The sequence below is a fragment of the Schistocerca cancellata genome, chromosome 5, assembly GCF_023864275.1.
Source record: "Schistocerca cancellata isolate TAMUIC-IGC-003103 chromosome 5, iqSchCanc2.1, whole genome shotgun sequence".
NCBI classification, from domain to species: Eukaryota; Metazoa; Arthropoda; class Insecta; order Orthoptera; family Acrididae; genus Schistocerca; species Schistocerca cancellata.
The window spans coordinates 761,087,021-761,107,524 of record NC_064630.1 but is presented as its reverse complement, the minus strand read 5'-3'; the positions used below and the strand labels follow the sequence as shown (position 1 = coordinate 761,107,524).

Below are 20,504 nucleotides of genomic sequence, written 5' to 3'. Positions count from 1 at the left end.
TGAATTACACAGTTGCAAGCTTACTAAAACATTGATTATGATGAATGAAATTCAGTTATTTCATCATCTATTTCGGAGCTGTATCAATTTTCCATGGATCTGTCTGTCAACATATTCAGTTCTATTTCATTGTTCTTATCGGATTGTAGTAAACAGTGTATTATATCTAACATTGCATTAAAAACACGTCTTTGTGTTATAAGCTGACATGAGGTATGCTGAATTATCCCATATCCCATTAAATGTGACCTGTTTCCGGAAAACATTAAGTGCATAAGTCCTATTTTCACTACGGATACTAGCATCGAAAGAGTTTACATTCTTCTTTCATATTCCGTGGTGCACTGCATGTCTTGTGCAGTTCATCTGAATTTCGTATGCGGGTTAAGGTTTTACGTAAGGCACAAGAATAGAATTACATTTCGACGAACAACTCGAACTGAAAAATTTTCATGACATCTTGTTACATAGGTAATATTAATCGTGACGTCCACTTGATTGGAAATAAGTCTACGGCATTTAAAAATTAGTAAGGCTAACAGTTTCTCATGATTGCCGTTTAATCTTATGTGTTCCTTGGATAGTTGCGTGTAACTGACACTCCATGCATCTGCCTCTGAATGAATAAATATTTTTATCAATATTACATATTAAACATTGTTTTGTTTTAATGTATGCAAATTATTCAAATCTTGCTGGTATTACAAAACTGTAACTGTTGCTTGTATTTTTACTACAATTTTCAAACTTTCTGTACACCTGAAATTTTCCTGTATCAATGGTGTGCGTAGAACAGGTGCTGGAAAATGACCTTTCAGCTAAACCGCTCGCACAATCAAGAATAAATTGAACACCAGGTTAACGTGTTACGTTAAGTCATTTATACAACTGTGAAACAGAAGCAACAAATAATACTTTATAACTGGCTAAGTTAGTTATTTAACGCAGTGTCGACTAATTTAGTTTTAAACTAAAACAGTGTCAGCTGTGTTATTACAGACACGTACTATGTGGTTGTTGTTTATAGAATCGCTTCACTGCAATCTCTATTGCGTTCAAAACAGACAAGCTCACGCTTGAGGAACGTGTCGCTCTGCAGAAGCGCTGGAGGGACCAGGCGGAGCTCAACATGATCCAAGAGGAGAACAACCTGCGTGCCGCCATCCAGGTGAGGCAAACAACCTCCTGACAACAACTGTCCAGGGGTTTTCAAGTGGTTGTCTTCGCTTTTGGCTTCTGTATGGTGAGAAAAAGTAAACTGGCCTGCAAAATTTGTCATGCAGCCTCAAGATAGGAAACAGAAAATACCTCGTTCACCATCCGCACCCAGGGCAGAATTTGTGTTTCGTGACAAATTTTGCTGACCATTTTAGTTTTTCCCACCTGTAGTAACATTTATCGGAACCTGCCGACTTGATCTCTGACAAGTGCGAGAAACCGTGACAGCACGACATTGGTGATTTGCAGAGACGGTAAAATTCTTTTAATACACGCAAAACAGACAACATAATGTGATTTGTGATTGGTGTAAAGAATGGCAGCTAACTCTAAATATAGATAAATGTAAATCAATTCAGATGAATAGGAAAAAGAATGCCGTAATGTTTGAATACGCCATTAGTAGTGTAGCGCTTGACTCAGTCACGTCGATTAAATATTTGGGTGTAACATTGCAGAGCGATATGAAGTGGGACAAGCATGTAATGGCAGTTGTGGGTAAAGCGGATAGTCGTCTTCGGTTTATTGGTAGAATTTTGGGAAGACGTGGTTCGTCTGTAAAGGAGACCGCTTATAAAACAGTAATACGACCTATTCTTGAGTACTGCTCGAGCGTTTGGGATCCCTATCAGGTCGGATTGAGGGAGGACATAGAGGCAATTCAGAGGCGGGCTGCTAGATTTGTTACTGGTAGGTTTGATCGTCACGCGAGTGTTACGGAAATGCTTCAGGAACTCGGGTGGGAGTCTCTAGAGGAAAGGAGGCGTTCTTTTCGTGAATCGCTACTGAGGAAATTTAGAGAACCAGCATTTGAGGCTGACTGCAGTACAATTTTACTGCCGCCAACTTATGTTTCGCGGAAAGACCACAAAGATAAGAGAGATTAGGGCTCGTAGAGAGGCATATAGGCAGTCATTTTTATCTCGTTCTGTTTGGGAGTGGAACAGGGAGAGAAGATGCTAGTTGTGGTACGAGGTACCTACCCTCCGCCACGCAGCGTATGGTGGATTGCGGAGTATGTATGTAGATGTAGATTACGACATCGATAGTGGTGGGGAATTACCAGTAATTGCAATGTAATGTAATTATATTTCATAACAGAGTAGCTGAGAAGAATGATACAAGTTATCGTGTACGCACCTAAACAGTCTTGCACAGGGATTCTCTAAACGATCCATTCTGTAGTCGTCTTCTGCCTGGTAATACCACGTTCTTTAGCCAAGCAAGGCATAAAAGTTTCCCGTGATTGCAGTTTATAAAATATATATGGTGGTTAACAATAATGTTGTTCACTCCTGAGTTGGTGATTTGACACAAAAATATTCACCGAGGCGACAAAACTCATGGGACAAATGGCTCTGAGCACTATGCGACTTAACATCTGTGGTCATCAGTCCCGTAGAACTTACAACTACTTAAACCTAACTAACCTAAGGACATCACACACATCCATGCCCGAGGCAGGATTCGAACCTGCGACCGTAGCGGTCACGCGGTTCGAGACTGAAGCGCCTAGAACCGCACGGCCACACCGGCCGGCCTCATGGGACATATGCACATTTACAGACGGAGGTAGTATCAAGTAATTAGGCATAAGCGGGCAGTGCATTGGCGGATCTGTCATTTGTAGTTTGGTCATTCATGTGAGAAAGTGTCCGACGTGATTATAGTCGCACCGCGGGAATTAACAGAGTTTGCAGAATGGTAGTTGGAGCTAGACGTGTGGGATACTCAGTTTCGTAAGTCTACAGGGAATATAATACTCCAAGCGTCAAGAGAGTGCTGAGAATACAAAGTATTTCTGGCATTACTTCTCATCACCACAGACAACGCAGTGGCCGTCGGCCTTCACTTGACAACGGAGAGCAGCGGCGTTTGCGTATAGTTATCAGTGCTAACAGACAAGCAACACGACGTGGAATAACCGCAGAAATCAATGTGCGACGTATGAGGAACGTATCGATTCAGATAGTGCGACGAAATTTGGAGTTAATGGACTACGGCAGCAGACAACCGGCGCTATTGTCTTTGCTGACAGCACGAAATCGCCTGCAGTGCCTTTCCTGGGTTCGTCACCATACCTGTTGGACCCTAAACGACTGGAAAACCGTGTCCTAGAGGAGGCCCGATTTCAGTTGGTAAGAGCTGATGGTAGGGTTCGAATGTGGCGCAGACCCCACGAAGCCATGCACCGAAGTTGTCAACAGGGCACTGTTCAAACTGGTGGTGTCTCCATAGTGATGTGAACTGTGTTTACATGGAATGAACTGGGTCCTCTGGTCCAACTGAACCGATAATTGACTTGAAATGATTATGTTCGCCTACCTCGAGACCACTTGGCTCAAATGGCTCTGAGCACTATGCGACTTAACTTCTGAGGTCATCAGTCGCCTAGAACTTACAACTAATTAAACCTAACTAACCTAAGGACAGCACACACATCCATGCCCGAGGCAGGATTCGAACCTGCGACCGTACCGGTCACGCGGTTCCAGACTGAAGCGCCTAGAACCGCACGGCCACAACGGTCGGCGGAGACCATTTGCAGCCATTCATGGACTCCATGTTCCTAACCAAAGATGGTTTAGAGACTATTATGGACAATTGAAGCGAGCGCTTTGGCCTCCCAGATCGCCCGAGATGAATTCTACTGACCATTTATGGAATATAATCGACAGGTCAGTTGGTGCACAAAATTCTGCACCGGCAATACTTTTATTTTTTTTTTATTTATTTATGTATTGTTCCGTAGGACCACATTAAGGAGAAGTCTCCATGGTCATGGAACGAGTCAATACATGAAATTATAACACGATTGTAGAAACAGATAAAATGAAATATAAGAAACATATTCAGGCGACACGTCATTAGTTTAAATAAAGAAAATCAAGAATGTAGCACTGGAATTTGCTTACTTTTTTAGCTCTTCCAGGAGCTCCTCGACAGAATAGAAGGAGTGACCCATGAGGAAACTCTTCAGTTTAGACTTAAAAGCGTTTGGGCTACTGCTAAAATTTTTGAGTTCTTGTGGTAGCTTATTGAAAATGGATGCAGCAGAATACTGCACTCCTTTCTGCACAAGAGTCAGGGAAGTGCATTCCACATGCAGATTTGATTTCTGCCTTGTATTAACTGAGTGAAAGCCGCTAACTCTTGGGAATAAGCTAATATTGCTAACAGCAAACGACATTAAAGAAAATATATACTGTGAGGGCAATGTCAGAATTCCCAGACTATTGAATAGGGGTCGACAAGAGGTTCTAGAACTTACACCACACATAGCTCGAACAGCCCGTTTTTGAGCCAAAAATACCCTTTTTGAATCAGAAGAATTACCCCAAAAAATAATACCATGAAAATATGCGAAGTAGACTACTTTTCGTGTTGAAATGTCACTTATTTCAGATACTGTTCTAATGGTAAATAAAGCGGCATTTAGTTTCTGAACAAGATCCTGAACATGGGCTTTCCACAACAGCTTACTATCTATTCGTACGCCTAGGAACTTGAATTGTTCCGTCTCGCTTATAACATGCCCATTCTGTCTGATTAAAATATCAGTTCTCGTTGAATTGTGAGTTAGAAACTGTAAAAACTGAGTCTTACTGTGATTTAGCATCAAATTATTTTCCACAAGCCACGAACTTATTTCATGAACTACATTATTTGACAATGTTTCCATATTACACACAAGATCCTTCACTACCAAGCTGGTGTCATCAGCAAACAGAAATATTTTTGAATCACCTGTAATACTAGAAGGCATATCATTTATATAAATAAGAAACAACAGTGGCCCCAGCACCGATCCTTGGGGAACGCCCCATTTAACAGTGCCCCATTGGGACTGAACATCATTACCACTCTCAATATTGCGGAGAATTACCTTCTGCTTTCTGTTCTTAAAGTAAGAGGCGAACCAATTGTAAGCTACTCCCCTTACTCCATAATGTTCCAACTTCTGCAGTAATATTTTGTGGTCAACACAGTCGAAAGCCTTCGTTAAATCAAAGAAAATACCTAACGTTCGCAACCTTTTATTTAATCCGTCCAAAACCTCACAGAGAAAAGAGACTATAGCATTTTCAGTTGTTAAGCCATTTCTAAAACCAAACTGTACATTTGACAGCGAATTATGTGAATTTAAATGCTGCAGTAACCTTGTATATACAACCCTCTCGATAACTTTAGCAAACACCGATGGCATAGAAATAGGTCTATAATTATCAACATTATCCCTGTCTCCCTTTTTATAAAGTGGCTTCACTACCGAGTACTTTAATCGGTCAGGAAACCAACCACTCCTAAAGGAAAAGTTACAGATATGGCTAAGTACTGGGCTATACAATATACAATATACAATACTTCAGTATTCTGCTAGATACCCCGTCATATCCATGAGAGTTTTTGGTCTTTAGTGATTTAATTATTAACTCAATCTCCCTCTTGTCAGTATCATGGAGGAGCATTTCAGGTAACAGTCTCGGAACACTTTTTTCTACGAGCGCTATATGATTCCCTTGTTGGGACTAGGTTTCTATTTAGTTCACCTGCTATATTCAGAAAGTGATTATTAAATACTGTACATATATGCGACTTATCAGTAACACAGACATTCCCACTACGCACTGATTCTATATCTTCGACCTGTCTCTGCAGACCAGCGACTTCCTTTACGACTGACCATATGGTTTTAATTTTATCCTGAGACTTAGCTATTCTATCTGCATACCACATACTTTTTGCCTTCCTAATAAGTTTTTTAAGAACCTTACAATACTGTTTGTAATGGGCTACTACTTTCGCAATTATTGACAGCTATGAGGCAGCATTGCTCAGTATTTCTGGACGGGGATTTCCGTCGGTTTTTGAGCCCATGCTACGTCTAGCGGCTGCACTGTTCCGGGCCATAGGAGGTCCGACAGGATATTAAGAGGTGTCCCATGGCTTTGGTCACCCAATGTATTATGTAAGTTTTACTCTACAAATGGGGATCAACCACGTTAAACAGTCAACCCAAGCTGTCTTTGAGACCTGCTAATCAAGCGAAGGCAGGATTCAGTTACGATTGTGGACGTGGCCGTAATCAGTTACTGTTGGTTGTCTTTTACAGTTCCACACATTTATTTTTAAAACAGTAATTCCAGACTCAACAATAAATAAAATACCACACGTTATTAGTGAAGGGATATAACTGTGTAAATAATAGTGTTTTCAGTGCGTTACAATTTAGCGAATCAGCATAAAATACAGATACAGATACAGATAATGTTAAAAAAAAAACAAAAAAAAACACTGCGATCATGGTTGAAGGCGTTACTCGCCATGAATGGCAATAATTAAGGATGTTTAAGAACTCGCTGCAATTACAACTTACAGGTATGGAAATATTATAAAGTTATGTGTTACGAAAATAGTGTGAAAGGCTTTTATATGACAGTTGATCACTTACAATTTCATCATCTTGTTGCTTGCTGAAATTGTAAGTGATCAACTGTCATATAAAAGCCTTTCACACTATTTTCGTAACACATAACTGATGCAAATCTATCTGCAGCACAGGCTGTGACAGACAGAGTCAACCACAAAGAAGAAAACCAGCAAAAGACATCACTGATTTCGATTTCTAGCCATACACTGCCCCCTCCTTCCCCCCAAATGCCACACCAGCAGCTATAGTAAGAAACAATGGACAAAGAGTTCTAGATTAATCTAGTTTAAGAATGTTTATTTTTAAGTAACATTCTCTATATGTATGTATGTATGGTTGTATAAACGCCTGAAGATGAACAGAACATGTTCGAAACGCGTTGCATTATGTTAGATTAAGCATAAAATAACAAGTGACTGGTAGCAGAAACTTGAAATAAATATTATTATAAGCTTTGTCCAACACTAAAGGTAGGAAAAGAACCCCCCCCCGCCCCCCTTTATCAGTTCTGCTACCAGTTGAGCTGTGGCACTGCCAACCACAGCTACTCAAAGCTCCTAGGAAGCTAGGGATCGTTGCTGGTGGACAAACTCGTGGTTAGTACATAATTTCAGTTTCAACTAAAGAACAAATTTCATTATCAGAATAACAACATAAAATTTTAATTCGTACCTTTGTCCTCTTAAGATAAAATACGACTGGCTTTCGCAAATGGCAGAAGCTTCTACTTAAAATTCTAAATTATTTACACCCGTTAAGTTAATGAATTTAACAAATGTAAAAGCAAGCAAATTCACAATGTAAACGTAAACGTAGGCTTCCACGGCCGTTGTCACAGTCAATAAAGTTCTTCTGAGTTTGAGGCCGCATTGTCATCTGTAAAATTCCGACGTTTCGTCGACTGTTGCAAGGCGTCTTCCTCAGGATGTATTGCTTACTGCTACTCAAAAATTCAGAATCTTAAAAACTTTTATTTAGATCAGTTGCTAGCTGCATCAATAGATGAAAAGGTCAGCTCTTAAAAAACGACTGGATGAAGTTGTCTTACAAACATATTCACGAGAAACGTTAACAACACCAACTGAAATACAGCAATAATAGAATGTTTAACCGAGTTGCCCAGTTGGCCGAGGCTCCACATGGACCCACAGTGAGGTTGCTGTCAAGTAGGACGCCCACACCACTGCCAGGGACGCAACGGCCGGGTCCGCGCGCCAAGGCAAACTGACAGCCGGCCAGACCAGAAAGAGCGCTTCCGAAATCTGTAAAAAACTAAAACTAAAGTTAGTGTACACAATGACAGACCAAATACACACAAAGGAATACTACATTAGTACAGGACCCAAAGAGGGCGTGAGAGTAAGACGGGCAGGCTCATGTGACAATGTCTGATCCTACCAAAGGGCTTTTAAAGCTTATCAGTGGACCAAGTGAAACTGACTTGCCCTTCTTATGAAATAAAGTCTAAAACCAAACCTGGGCAAAGACCACACTAATTAACATACTGCATCAAATTAACACTACAAGGAACCTTTAAAAGAATCAGTAAAACTTGAATCAGAGTCTGCTCCGCAAAAACACCACTTCGAAGTCTTAGACTTCCTAAGTTCCGTACAACATGTCAACATAAGTTTCCCAAATCTTCACAGTTTAACAGCAGAATAAGAATCATACATTACTTAATGCTTCCAGTTACGCGATGAGAAGATGTCCAGCATGAGATGACGAACCCGCCACCGTTTCGCAGGCAAACGCGCCGACTAATCAGCGCCATCCACCCGGCGCACGGCAAAACGGCAAAGGCGGCGAGGCTCCGGCACAGCGGATACAGACGAGGGCCTGCCTTTCGAAATATGTTGCCTCGTTGAACGCCGACCGGAGACAGAGCACTCGGCCACACGCCAAGCCGGAAAACCAAAGCCGGAACAGTCAGAGATACAGGAGCAGACGAGTGTCGATATCAGCGACACAAGTTGACCATAACTGGCGCCGGTTCCCAGAACTCCTGAAGATACACGTTGACTGTGGATAATGTATCACAGACACAGTCCCGTATACTGTTCAGAGATGTCACTAAACCCGCTAAAGATATAAACAACCATCCACGAACAGATCGTATTAGATGGAGCACGTCCGACAGCCGATCAGTTCCAGTCATTCCACCAGGAAGGAGGTACACGGGTCGTGTTGTGTGTAGTTCAACCATGCCTAGACAGTCAATACCGCGGTTCGATCGCGTCCGTATTGTTACTTTGTGCCAGCAAGGGCTCTCAACTTCACTGACCCCTACTATATCTAGATTGAGCCTTTGCATTTCCCCAATACCGCTTGTTACCGCTCTAAAGTCCTTTTTACACAACGAACGAAAGTGTTCAAGGAAAATTACAGTGTACTGAAGCGCTCCAGAGGTGCTAGGCCCAAACTATAAATTCGTACAAGATCTAGTCGCAGCGTTTTTAAATGATCAAATTAAACACAGTGTACCGCTACTAGCAGAACAGTGACAAAGTCGTGATTTCACAATAGCGTATCATTAATTATTTATAAAACTTACAAATATTTAAAAACTTGCGTGAAAATACGAGTATTTACGAAAAGTGCACTGTACTCGCTTGCTCAGAAAGTTCCTTGTGATAACGAAACGACCATAAACAGAAACAAAACTCAACATTCGATAAGTGCACCAGAAAGCAATAAGGTACATTCAGCATTCAGCAGAGACGTGACAACAGGCCTTGCGCAATGAGGCCACTAATACCGAATGTAGAACTGGCCCTAGAATTATCGCCCGTCACTACTAAAGCGATCGTCATAGTAAGACCGTTCACACGATAGACGGCCGCCATTCACACAACTGGTTGTCAGTCGATTACAAGTTCGTTCGCCGTGTGTAACGGGCATAAGAGCATTCTCGCCAGAGAGAGTTCTGCCCACGCATGCGCACTTCTATTGCGTCCATCTTCCGCCTGCCTTCCGGCGACAACAATCGAAGATCCGCCTATCGGATAAAGAGTAAATATCCCTTACTCGCCGAAAGCTTAATCGAAAAATCACGACCCACAGCTCATTTTTGTTGTCCAGTAATTCCGGGTGGTTGTTGTTCCGGCGTAAAGTCAAGCGCCGGCACGGCGGTCAGGAACGTTAAGGCGGGGAGGGAGGGCTGTGAAGAAGACGTCAGCAAATAGTACGCTGACCTCTGTAGTACACAATATGGTACGTGGTTGTGGTTCAAAATGGTTCAAATGGCTCTGAGCACTATGGGACTTAACTTCTGAGGTCTTCAGTCCCCTAGAAATTAGAACTACTTCTGAGGTCTTCTGTCCCCTATAAATTAGAACTACTTAAACCTAACTAACCTAAGGACATCACACACATCCATGCCCGAGGAATGATTCGAACCTGCGACCGTAGCGTTCGCGCGGTTCCAGACTGTAGCGCCTAGAACCGCTCGGCCACTCCGGCCGACCGTGGTTGTGAACGGAAAGTTCGTTACTCGTCAGAAGCTACATTCCATTCACCTGACGGACGACCCCGACATGCTCAGTCGTTTACTCGGATGCACACCGCCTGCGTTGCACCGCGACCGGCGAGTGTCAGGTACTGACGCAGCACATGCTGGCATTACTCTTGCGGCGATTGCCGGAGTCTATCTCCCCGGATGATATATTGCGCCCCCACGGCGTATACTTTCCATCGTCCAGGACGAATGCCGTTAAATGGCTAAAAGGCATGGCCCTTTACTACATATTTTCCGATGCTCACAAAGGCACACTCGACTATTAGTCCCTAGTGATGACGACACATGCAGCTTTCAGCCGCCACCCGAAGTACACAACCCTTTTCGCAAATTATTTAGGTTCATTATTTGCGGATCCTGCTGCTCACTGGGTCGTTCCGGGTATGAGACGCTGAAAATGAAGAAGAATCCTCGAGCATATTGATCCTCTACAGACGGAATAGGGGGACCCCTACCAACAGACGAGAAGGCGACTCCGACACGTGGCTACGGTAATTGTAGGATCTTTTTTGTAATGAAACAAAAATGAATCCATAAATACAATACAAAAATAAAAAGAAAAAATTTAAACAAAATATAAAAATTGAATAAATAAATAAATAACTCAACATAAACAAACCCGCTGTGAGCGAACGGGTGCTATTCTGTCATTCTGCGCAATGGATTAATTTGAGATGTACCCTTTACCCTGTGGCTCCTGCAAGATGCAATTTCCCCCGCCACACTACTACAGAAGTCACACAAACGCTCCTAACATTCTGAACAGAAATGCCTGAAAAAACTTTCAGCAATAAATATCTTCTGCAGTCGTCCACTATAAGGAAATGCCACAAAAATTCACAAAATTTCTTATGTAACTAGTGGGATACTTGGGTACTGGAAAAGTGCTAGTTAGTGTAAGAAAAAACTTGAAACTAACGAAAATTATTTTTTTTTTCGCAAAAGCTCTGGGAAATCACAATGGCACTTTTAGTTATGAACTGAACAAGTTATTTTTGGGGTCTTTTCGGAATGTGAAGTTACCTCTTAAGGATAGGATTCGCTAATGAAATTTCTATACAAAGTTTAAGATTGTTATTGACTTGGCACAATGGCTGAGAACCACACCTACTCAACTTGAATACTTATCCGTTAGTATGTTGCTAGGTACGGTCGAGGCTGTCGCGTGTGAAATGCAGTGAAGTGTACTGTTGTGGAGGAAATATGGGGCTCGCAAGAGCTGTAGCACACAATATCGTAAGCAGCGATGACTGTTGTCTGCGCCGCTCGCTGCTGACAAATAAGATAACTCTTGTTCTATCTGGATTCACCTTTGCCAATCAAACTCTCCTATTCGCCCCTAGTCTAACTAATGGCATTGTACACTGGTCAGATAACCAGTCCACCACGATGCCACTCAAAAATTCGCTCGCAGGCGTTTAACTATAACTCTGTCCGTTCACACCGCACAATAAATGTGTTGGCCAACATAGTGAACAAAGCTTAATCGCAAGGACTAAATATAGAGTCGCACTCCGATTCTCTCTCGACAGAGGTTCTCTCCCAGTGAAGTACTGAGGAGAGACTTGTTACTCGCTCTTTGAGTACACGTACGAGCGCACATGCTCTCGTTAGGTGTTCTCGCTCCCTCACTCCAAGAGCGACAACAGAACGGTCCCTCTCCACCCAGGACGTGAAGGGGTATATCTTCAGCTCAAGACGTCAGGAATATTGTCTGCCAATCAGCATTGCTCTTCTAAAATGGGAGAATGACGTTTCGTTTAAGGCAACAAATCCGGAAATCTGTAGTATCGGCTTTTGGCGTTTGCTGTCTCCTTGTGAAAACCTGTGAAACTGCGTGCTATGTTTGTAAAGAATGGATAGGCTGGGCGCCTCCACACAATGTAGCGGAATTTGTTGTTAAGCCGAACATGGGGTCGTTCTCCCTTTCACTCGGGCAAACACTGTCTGCTCTATGGGCAGTCGCTGGCCGACATAGGTAGGTTGACTCGTCCTCTGAAGGGACCAGCGTCCTGGCGTGCGGTTTGCCTCTCCCGAACTAAAAGCTTTTGTGACCGTCGTGTCTTGAATGTGTGCGTGTACGCCAGCCTCGAGTATTTCAACCTCGGTGCACACTGGCGATTTACTTGTTATTTGTATATCGTTTACATGAATTCATACAACATTGACTTTATCTTATCGAGTTTGGGTTCTAATGAAGCATCTTGATGTGCGGAATATGATTGTGAGAGCGGAATATGTAAGCAATGAAGGTCAGGAGACCACGACATGTTACACCGCTACATCCTCTTCCTGATCCTTCGATCCTAGAACACGTTGATTGGGCATGGTGGCGGGATGGCCAGGCCTCGAGTGTCGACCCCTGCCCTCGTAGGCATCCCATAGCAACAAGTAGGCAGCACACAACAGTTATAGTTAAACTTTCTCGATATAACACGTTGAAACACAGAAACTAGATACTTTACGAGTGCCAAACTTTGTAACATTAGTTTCGAGAGTAAGGGGTGCATGATTTCCATGGTTCCTTAAAAAAAAAAAGTTAAGTCGCCGAGACAGCAGCGGCCTCTAGGCGAAGAGAACATAAACGACGCGCCGCCTGGCCGCAGCCCAGTTGGAGACTATAGCCGTTCTACGAGCTCTACAGCAGTGACTTAGGAACTATATAATTTCATTTGTGATAGGCATTGTATATGCTGAAGAGATTGATTATTTAATCTGTCACCGTTTTGCCTGCAACATTTCTGTATTTCCTTTTGTAATAAACTGCATTAACACGATATGCTTGAATTGTTGTCTAGTGATCCGAGAAAAGAGGTTTCCTAGGCATCCCATAGCGACGAGTAGATAGGACACAACAGTTATAGTTAAACTTTCCCTATATAAAACGTTATAACACGGAAACTAATTACTGTACGAGTACCAAAATTGGTAGCATTGATTCCCAGAATATGGGTTATAGGATTTCCGTGCGTCACAGACCCACTGTCCAGTTCCAACTATGACCACCAGGTGCTGTGATCAGTCATCAGCCCGCATCTTGTGGTCGTGCGGTAGCGTTCTCGCTTCCCACTCCCGGGTTCCCGGGTTCGATTCCCGGCGGGGTCAGGGATTTTCTCTGCCTCGTGATGGCTGGGTGTTGTGTGCTGTCCTTAGGTTAGTTAGGTTTAAGTAGTTCTAAGTTCTAGGGGACTGATGACCATAGATGTTAAGTCCCATAGCGCTCAGAGCCATTTGAACCATTTGATCAGTCATCGTGATTCCTAGTCTCACACACCTGACCACTCGTAGTGCACTTATTGGCATGTCAACATGAGCTTGGACAAAAGGAACAGAAGCTCTACTATCAAAACAACAGTAATGCTGCAGCTGCACTTTGAGAATATCGCCGGCTGAAAGGATAACGGTAGGGTCCTCTTTCCCCACCTACTGTGTGGAGGATGAGGATCGTCCTGTGTCACAGTGAGATAAATGTGTTGACAATTTTGGTTGTCGTTTTTGAAATAAAAAAGGGTTTACTTACTTTTCTGCATCTATCTCGTTTTCATTTGACCGCCCCTTATACTTCACAGAATTTAGAATTCATTTATGTAGATTTTTTTCGACAAATAGTATAGATACTTTATGATTTATTTATGTTTATTTTAAACTAGACTTTTGGTAGGACCTGTTTATAGTTTATTTTAATTGGGCTTTGCAGAAATGTACTCGTATCATTTTCGGATTGTTTATTTGTTACAGAATCTGTCCCACTTATGTAAGGATTCCACATCAATCGAAATAGTAACAAAAGTGAAAGAGCAAGTCGACATTTTGAGGATGGCCGTGGACTGGGTGGCGAGGTCTTCAGAGGTAAGCCCACGCTCCTGCTGTCTACTTTGTTTGCATGATTCCGTGAATCACGTTCGCTCTGTACCGCGGCACTCGTGGCTGCCGCATCGCGGTCGCGAAGTGGGGCCGAGGCAGTATCACATAAGTTTTCACAATCTGACGATAATGTATGGATTTGTAGTTTTAGCTTGACGATGTCCACTATGGACAAATGGTAGCTACTTTTATTCTGAAGAAGGTTGGGTTATCCCGACTGAAATCTAGGTAAACATTGCAACTGAGGCTGTTGGTTTTTAAAATTAAAATCAATATTTACTGCTGACAGGGCCGCGAAATGTTGAAAATATTTGCATTCATTTACATTTCTATGACTTACTGATGTTATAACTTCTTTTCAACCCACTGCGAATTCCGTTCAGCTGCTCTGCACAGACTTTTACTGTCACTGAGAGAATTACAATTTAATCAGCAAACGTGAAAGTCTTTAATTCTTCTCTCTGAACTTTAATTTACCTTCCCAAATTGCTCCTTGATGTCATTCACAGCTTGTTCATTGTACATGCTGAATAGTGTGAAGATGGGCTGCAACATTGTCTCACTCCGTTCCCAACCACTGCTTCTCTTTCATGCCTTTTTCATGCCTTTCGAATATTATACGAGGGTTGGAACTTTAATAGTGGCAACTATTTATTTACAACGCGTACAAAATAGATACGAGTTTCAAAGTTTAGTGACCTTCAAAGTAGTCACCAGTATTGTGTATAAACCGTTGCCAGCGATGTGGAAGTCGTAGGATACTCTTAGCAGTGCCACTTGTGTTGACAATTCGAGCGGTGCAGTCTATTGCCCGACGAATTTGTAGCAGTTCTGAAGTCAGTGCCGTGAAGTGTTTCCTTCAGTTTAGAAATCGAGTTGAACTCACGAGGGCTAAGTCAGGGGAGTGCAGTAGGTGGTATAGTACTTAGCAGCCCCATCAATCAAAAAAAAATCACTTAACAGCTTGCACTGTACGTGCTTGAGCTGGTCGAAGTTTGTGTTCCAAAAATGAACAACGAAGAGACGGAAGTGATGACAAAAAAAATGGTTCAAATGGCTCTGAGCACTATGGGACTTAACATCTATGGTCATCAGTCCCCTAGAACTTAGAACTACTTAAACCTAACTAACCTAAGGACATCACACAACACCCAGCCATCACGAGGCAGAGAAAATCCCTGACCCCGCCGGGAATCGAACCCGGGAACCCGGGCGTGGGAAGCGAGAACGCTACCGCACGACCACGAGATGCGGGCAGAAGTGATGACACTTTCTGCAGAACCTGACCATCATTTTGCAGGACAATGCTCAAGCACGTACGGTGCAAGTGATTTGTTTGATTGATGCGGCTGCTAAGTGCTATACCACCTACTGCACTCCCCTGACTTAAGCCCTCGTGAGCTCAACAAGATTTCTAAACTGAGGGAAACACTTCACGGCACTCGCTTCAGAACTGCTACAAATTCGTCGGGCAGTAGACCACGCCGCTCGAACTGTCAACACAACTAGCACTGCTAAGAGTATTCTACGAGTTCCACATCGCTGGCAACGGTGACTACTTTGAAGGTCAGTAAAACTTCGAAACACGTATCTATTTTGTACGAGCTGTAAATAAATAGTTGCCACTATTGAAGTTCCAACCCTCGTAACTGCAGTGTCTTTTCTTTACATGTTGTAGACGATCTTTCACTGCAGGTATTTTACGCATTTTAGCTTCAGAATTTCAAAGAGTGTGTTAGAGTCAACGATTTTGAAAGCTTTCTCTGTACCTACTGACGCAGAATCGAGATGTGTCCTTCTGATTTCAGAGTCTCGGCGCAATACAGCAGGAGAGCCGAGTGTCCAAGGCTGTGGAGGTGATGCTGCAGTATGTCGAAAACCTCAAGAGGATCCAGGGGAAGCAAGACGAAGAAGGCAAGAAGTAAGTCCATTCTCTACTGGAGCGTTTCATAGAACACATAGAGTAGGCTCGAATGAAACTTACAGGCCATGTTAAGATTCTACCATTATTGCAAGTAGAAGACAATAATGTCATTGCAAGTATAAGACGATATTGGTTTTTCAAGTAAATGCCGATATTGTTACTGAAGTTAGGAAATTATACTGCTATTGAAATTAGAAGACGAGTCTGTTATCCGAAGTATATGATGATACTGCTTTTGCATGTTGAAGTTGCAAGTTGTTATTGTAAGACGACGTTACTAGTACTGTAAGCAGAAGGCAGTACTTCTGAATTACTTCAGCGCTACCACTCTCAAACGAGCCAAATTTTGCAAGACTTTTGCTTTTTATTTTTCCTCCTTTGCGTGTAAGGCACAATTTACTATTATAATCGTTCTGTTATTGTTTTTTTTTTTATTACAGCCAGACATTTCGCTGTGGAAAGTACACAGCTCTGCAAAAGTTCAGGACGAGATAGGTGAAGCAACATAGTACATTAACTACTCTGTGGAAATAAAAGTGTGACAGCATGTTGCCAGAGATCCAGTCTTGCAGCCGGCCGCGGTGGCCGTGCGGTTCTAGGCGCTGCAGTCCGGAACCGCGGGACTGCTACGGTCGCAGGTTCGAATCCTGCCTCGGGCATGGATGTGTGTGATGTCCTTAGGTTAGTTAGGTTTAAGTAGTTCTAAGTTCTAGGGGACTGATGACCTAAGATGTTAAGTCTGATAGTGCTCAGAGCCATTTGAACCATTTGAATCAGTCTTGCACATAAAGCATATTGTCGCATGGCGTGAGGTGAGCTTGACTTATAGCGCCAAATGAGGCGAGCCCTGCAACACAAGGCTGTCGAAGGGGCGGGAATAGGCAGTGTGAGTCTATAAGCGAGAGGTTACGGTGCGCTGTGGTGCTGCCCTTCATTAACATTGCCCTGGAGGAAATATTTGGAATGACTTCACACGATGATGAATGAGGAGGAACCCGTAATAACGACGAGGTGTGACGAGGTGGCCCAGGAGTTTGGTCCTGCTCACAGCGTTGTTTCTCGTGCATGGGGAACGTTCAGAACGACAGGCAATGCTGGCCGAAGGAGAGGAGGTGGTCGATCACGATCAACTACAGCAATGGGCAAGAACTTTCAGCAGGCCGGGCTGTGCTCTCACTTTCCTTAATACGTTTACTAACCTGGAGAGGTTTCAGGTTGTCTGCCCCTTCACTCTGCGATGGCAGGTATTGGTTTAGCTGACAAAAGCAGCGTTGACGAAAACTCGACCAGATACCTACCACGCAAAAGACACATAACTCCTGTCCACGGGCAGTAGCTGGAAGTTAATTAAACTATCGATCGTTCGGGATTCTTGCCTGACTCGTCTGGGAAAAGTCTAAAATTTCCGTTTAATTGTTGTCTTTAAAACACGGAAAATGGCTATCAAGTCCGTATTTACACTATTGGCCATTAAATTTGCTACACCACAAAGTGTACGTGCTATAGACGCGAAATTTAACCGACAGAAAGAAGATGCTGTGATATGCAAATGATTAGCTTTTCAGAGCATTCACACAAGGTTGGCGCTGGTGGCGACACCTACAACGTACTGACATGAGGAAAGTTTCCAACCGATTTCTCATACACAAACAGCAGTTGACCGGCGTTGCCTGGTGAAACGTTATTGTGATGCCTCGTGTAAGGAGGAGAAATGCGTACCATCACGTTTCCGACTTTGATAAAGGTCGGACTGTAGCCTATCGCGATTGCGGTTTATCGTATCGCGACATTGCTGCTCGCGTTGGTCGAGATCCAGTGACTGTTAGCAGAATATGGATTCGGTGGGTTCAGGAGGGTAATACGGAACGCCGTGCTGGATCCCAACGGCCTCGTATCACTAGCAGTCGAGACGACAGGCATCTTATCCGCATGGCTGTAACGGATCATGCAGCCACGTCTCGATCCCTCAGTCAACAGATGGGGACGTTTGCAAGACAACAACCAACTGCACGAACAGTTCGAAAACGTTTGCAGCAGCATGGACTATCAGCTGGGAGATCGTGGCAACGGTTACCCTTGACGCTCCATCACAGACAGGAGTGCCTGCGATGGTGTACTCAATGACGAACCTGGGTACACGAATGGCAAAACGTCATTTTTTCGGATGAATCCAGGTTCTGATTACAGCATAATGATGGTTGCATCCGTATTTGGCGACATCACGGTGAACGCACACTGGAAGCACGTATTCGTCATCGCCAAATTGGCGTATCACCTGTAGCGATGGTATGGGGTGCCATTGATTACACGGCTCGGTCACCTCTTATTCGCATTGACGGCAGTGTGAACAGTAGACGTTACATTTCAGATGTGTTACGACCCGTGGCTCTACCCTTCATTCGATCCCTGCGAAACCCTACATTTCAGCAGAATAATGCACGACCGCATGTTCTGCATACAGAAAATGTTCGACTGATGCCCTGGCCAGCACGTTCTCCAGATCTCTCACCAACTGAAAATGTTTGGTCAATGGTGGCCGAGCAACTGGCTCGTCACAATACGCCAGTGACTACTCTTGATGAACTGTGGTATCGTGTTGAAGCTGCACGGGCAGCTGTACCTGTACACGCCATCCAAGCTCTGTTTGACTCAATACCCAGGCGTATTAAGGCAGTTATTACGGCCAGAGGTGGTTGTTCTGGGTACTGATTTCTCAGGATCTATGCACCCAAATTGCGTGAAAATATAATTACATGTCAGTTCTAGTATAACATATTTGTCCAATGAATACCCGTTTATCATCTGCGTTTCTTCTTGGTGTAGCAATTTTAATGGCCAGTAGTGTAATATTCCGACATCGTTATGTAGTGTTACTAACGTCTGTGTTACAAGTGCACAGCCGAAAGCAGTCACAAGGTATTTAATCTGACCTGACATTTTAAACGTGCTAAACAGTCACTGACCCATGGCTGCTAGCGAGTTAACAGATTCAGTCGTTCAGTAGGCTTCTTGTAAAGAAGTGCTCACAATGATGTCTCGTAATCTGCACGAAACAAGCAACGCAAACCTTATGTAGACATGAATGTCCTAAAAATCAACCTCTCACAAAGCTGAAACTTTCACAAAATACTCAATCCTGTAGTCGCTTTTCCTCAGCGACACGAGAACCGATCAAATGCGCGAATTTCTTCATTTTGATAGACATTCGATCAGCGGGGGGGTTTGAAGCATTGAACTAAATTTGAACGTCATCCGCAGCACCAAAGTCCACTTATACTTTTTCAGCCTTCCTGTTTCACGCCTCGCTGCGGCGTGAACGCAGAGATGCAACATTAATGCATGCATAAATAAATCGGCAAAGGATATCTCTAAGACCACCCACTTTAGCAACACCTATGTGCCACGCAGCATCCTTTGTTGAGTATTTTCAAGATCTACCTGTACAGGGGCGAGCACACCTTTTGCTCCAGCCCTTGCTAGTGGACCGATGGAATCAGAGAGGTGTCCGGCGGATTCACGCGTGTGTGTCAATGTGCCAACATCCCCCCCTCCCTCCCTCCCATAACCTGCCACAGGAGGGCGTGATCGTGATACAGAGGGGCTGAAAAAGCGTAAACACCCTTCGCTGCTTCAGACTGCGTTCAAATTTCGTCGAATGGTTTTGAATAGTCCCTGTTGGTTCCACTGTGTGCACCAGAGCGAAAACTGCAGTCACACTGCACTCCACAGGGCCTCGTTCACGTTCGGTGGGGTTGCTGTCCCACGATGTCGCTAGAGAAGCGGGGGCAGGGGGTGTCAGCAGTGTCAAGAAAGCCGTCCTGTTGCTCATCAAACTGCAAAATTTCGTTTTCGACATCGAAATGTGTAGCAATCAACAGCCCAAGGAGAGGGGTTGTTTCATTGACGCACTTCATGCGGTCTCTGAGAACTCTTCGTGTCGATCCAGAGCGGTGGCGTGACTGGAATGTTTTCCTCGGCCATCCATTACTAAAGTGTGGGATGTCAACTTTGGGATTCGCGGTTCTGACCACCATCGCAGAGGGTCGAAAGAAGGGATGAAATGTGCATAAGAATGGGTATGACGACCGGCCCATCATGTGCTACCTCCACGATAGTGTTGGGCAGGACGATGATGATATGTATCGTCAGTGTCATCTCATTAACCTGTCTTACAGCTCCCAAGAATTTATAAGCTCTGGTATATTTTTCGCAAAAGTGTCGAAATGTTCCTGTTTGAAGCGCAGCGGAGCCCGAGGGTGACCTAGCAGGTCACCTCGCCTTAGCACCATTACAGAGGAAGGTAGCAGGCACCTTTAAGCCAAATTTCAAATGTGTACAGCAAGGGGAGACAATTACAGCGTCTGGAAAAAGTGGTCGTTTAGTTACGTCGTGCAGTATGATATGATAGAGGCCGCGAACGTAGTTAAGTATTCGGAAAAAAATGGATCATCATAATGATTCACATAAATGTAATACTGTATTTAACGGCCCATTTTTGTCATCCATGCCGGCCGCGGTGGCCGTGCGGTTCTGGCAGTGCAGTCCGGAAC

At 43.7% G+C, this 20,504-nt stretch overlaps 1 protein-coding gene across 1 annotated transcript in view; it reads left to right on the top strand.

Moving 5' to 3' along the window:
- Positions 1 to 20,504, top strand: part of LOC126188791 (inositol 1,4,5-triphosphate receptor associated 1-like) — a 396,777-nt gene that overhangs the window by 284,450 nt on the left and 91,823 nt on the right. Inside the window, exons 5-7 of the mRNA XM_049930405.1 lie at positions 1,028 to 1,168; positions 13,905 to 14,015; positions 15,839 to 15,951. Coding sequence (XP_049786362.1) covers positions 1,028 to 1,168; positions 13,905 to 14,015; positions 15,839 to 15,951 — 365 coding nt within the window. The remainder of the gene's footprint in view (positions 1 to 1,027; positions 1,169 to 13,904; positions 14,016 to 15,838; positions 15,952 to 20,504) is intronic.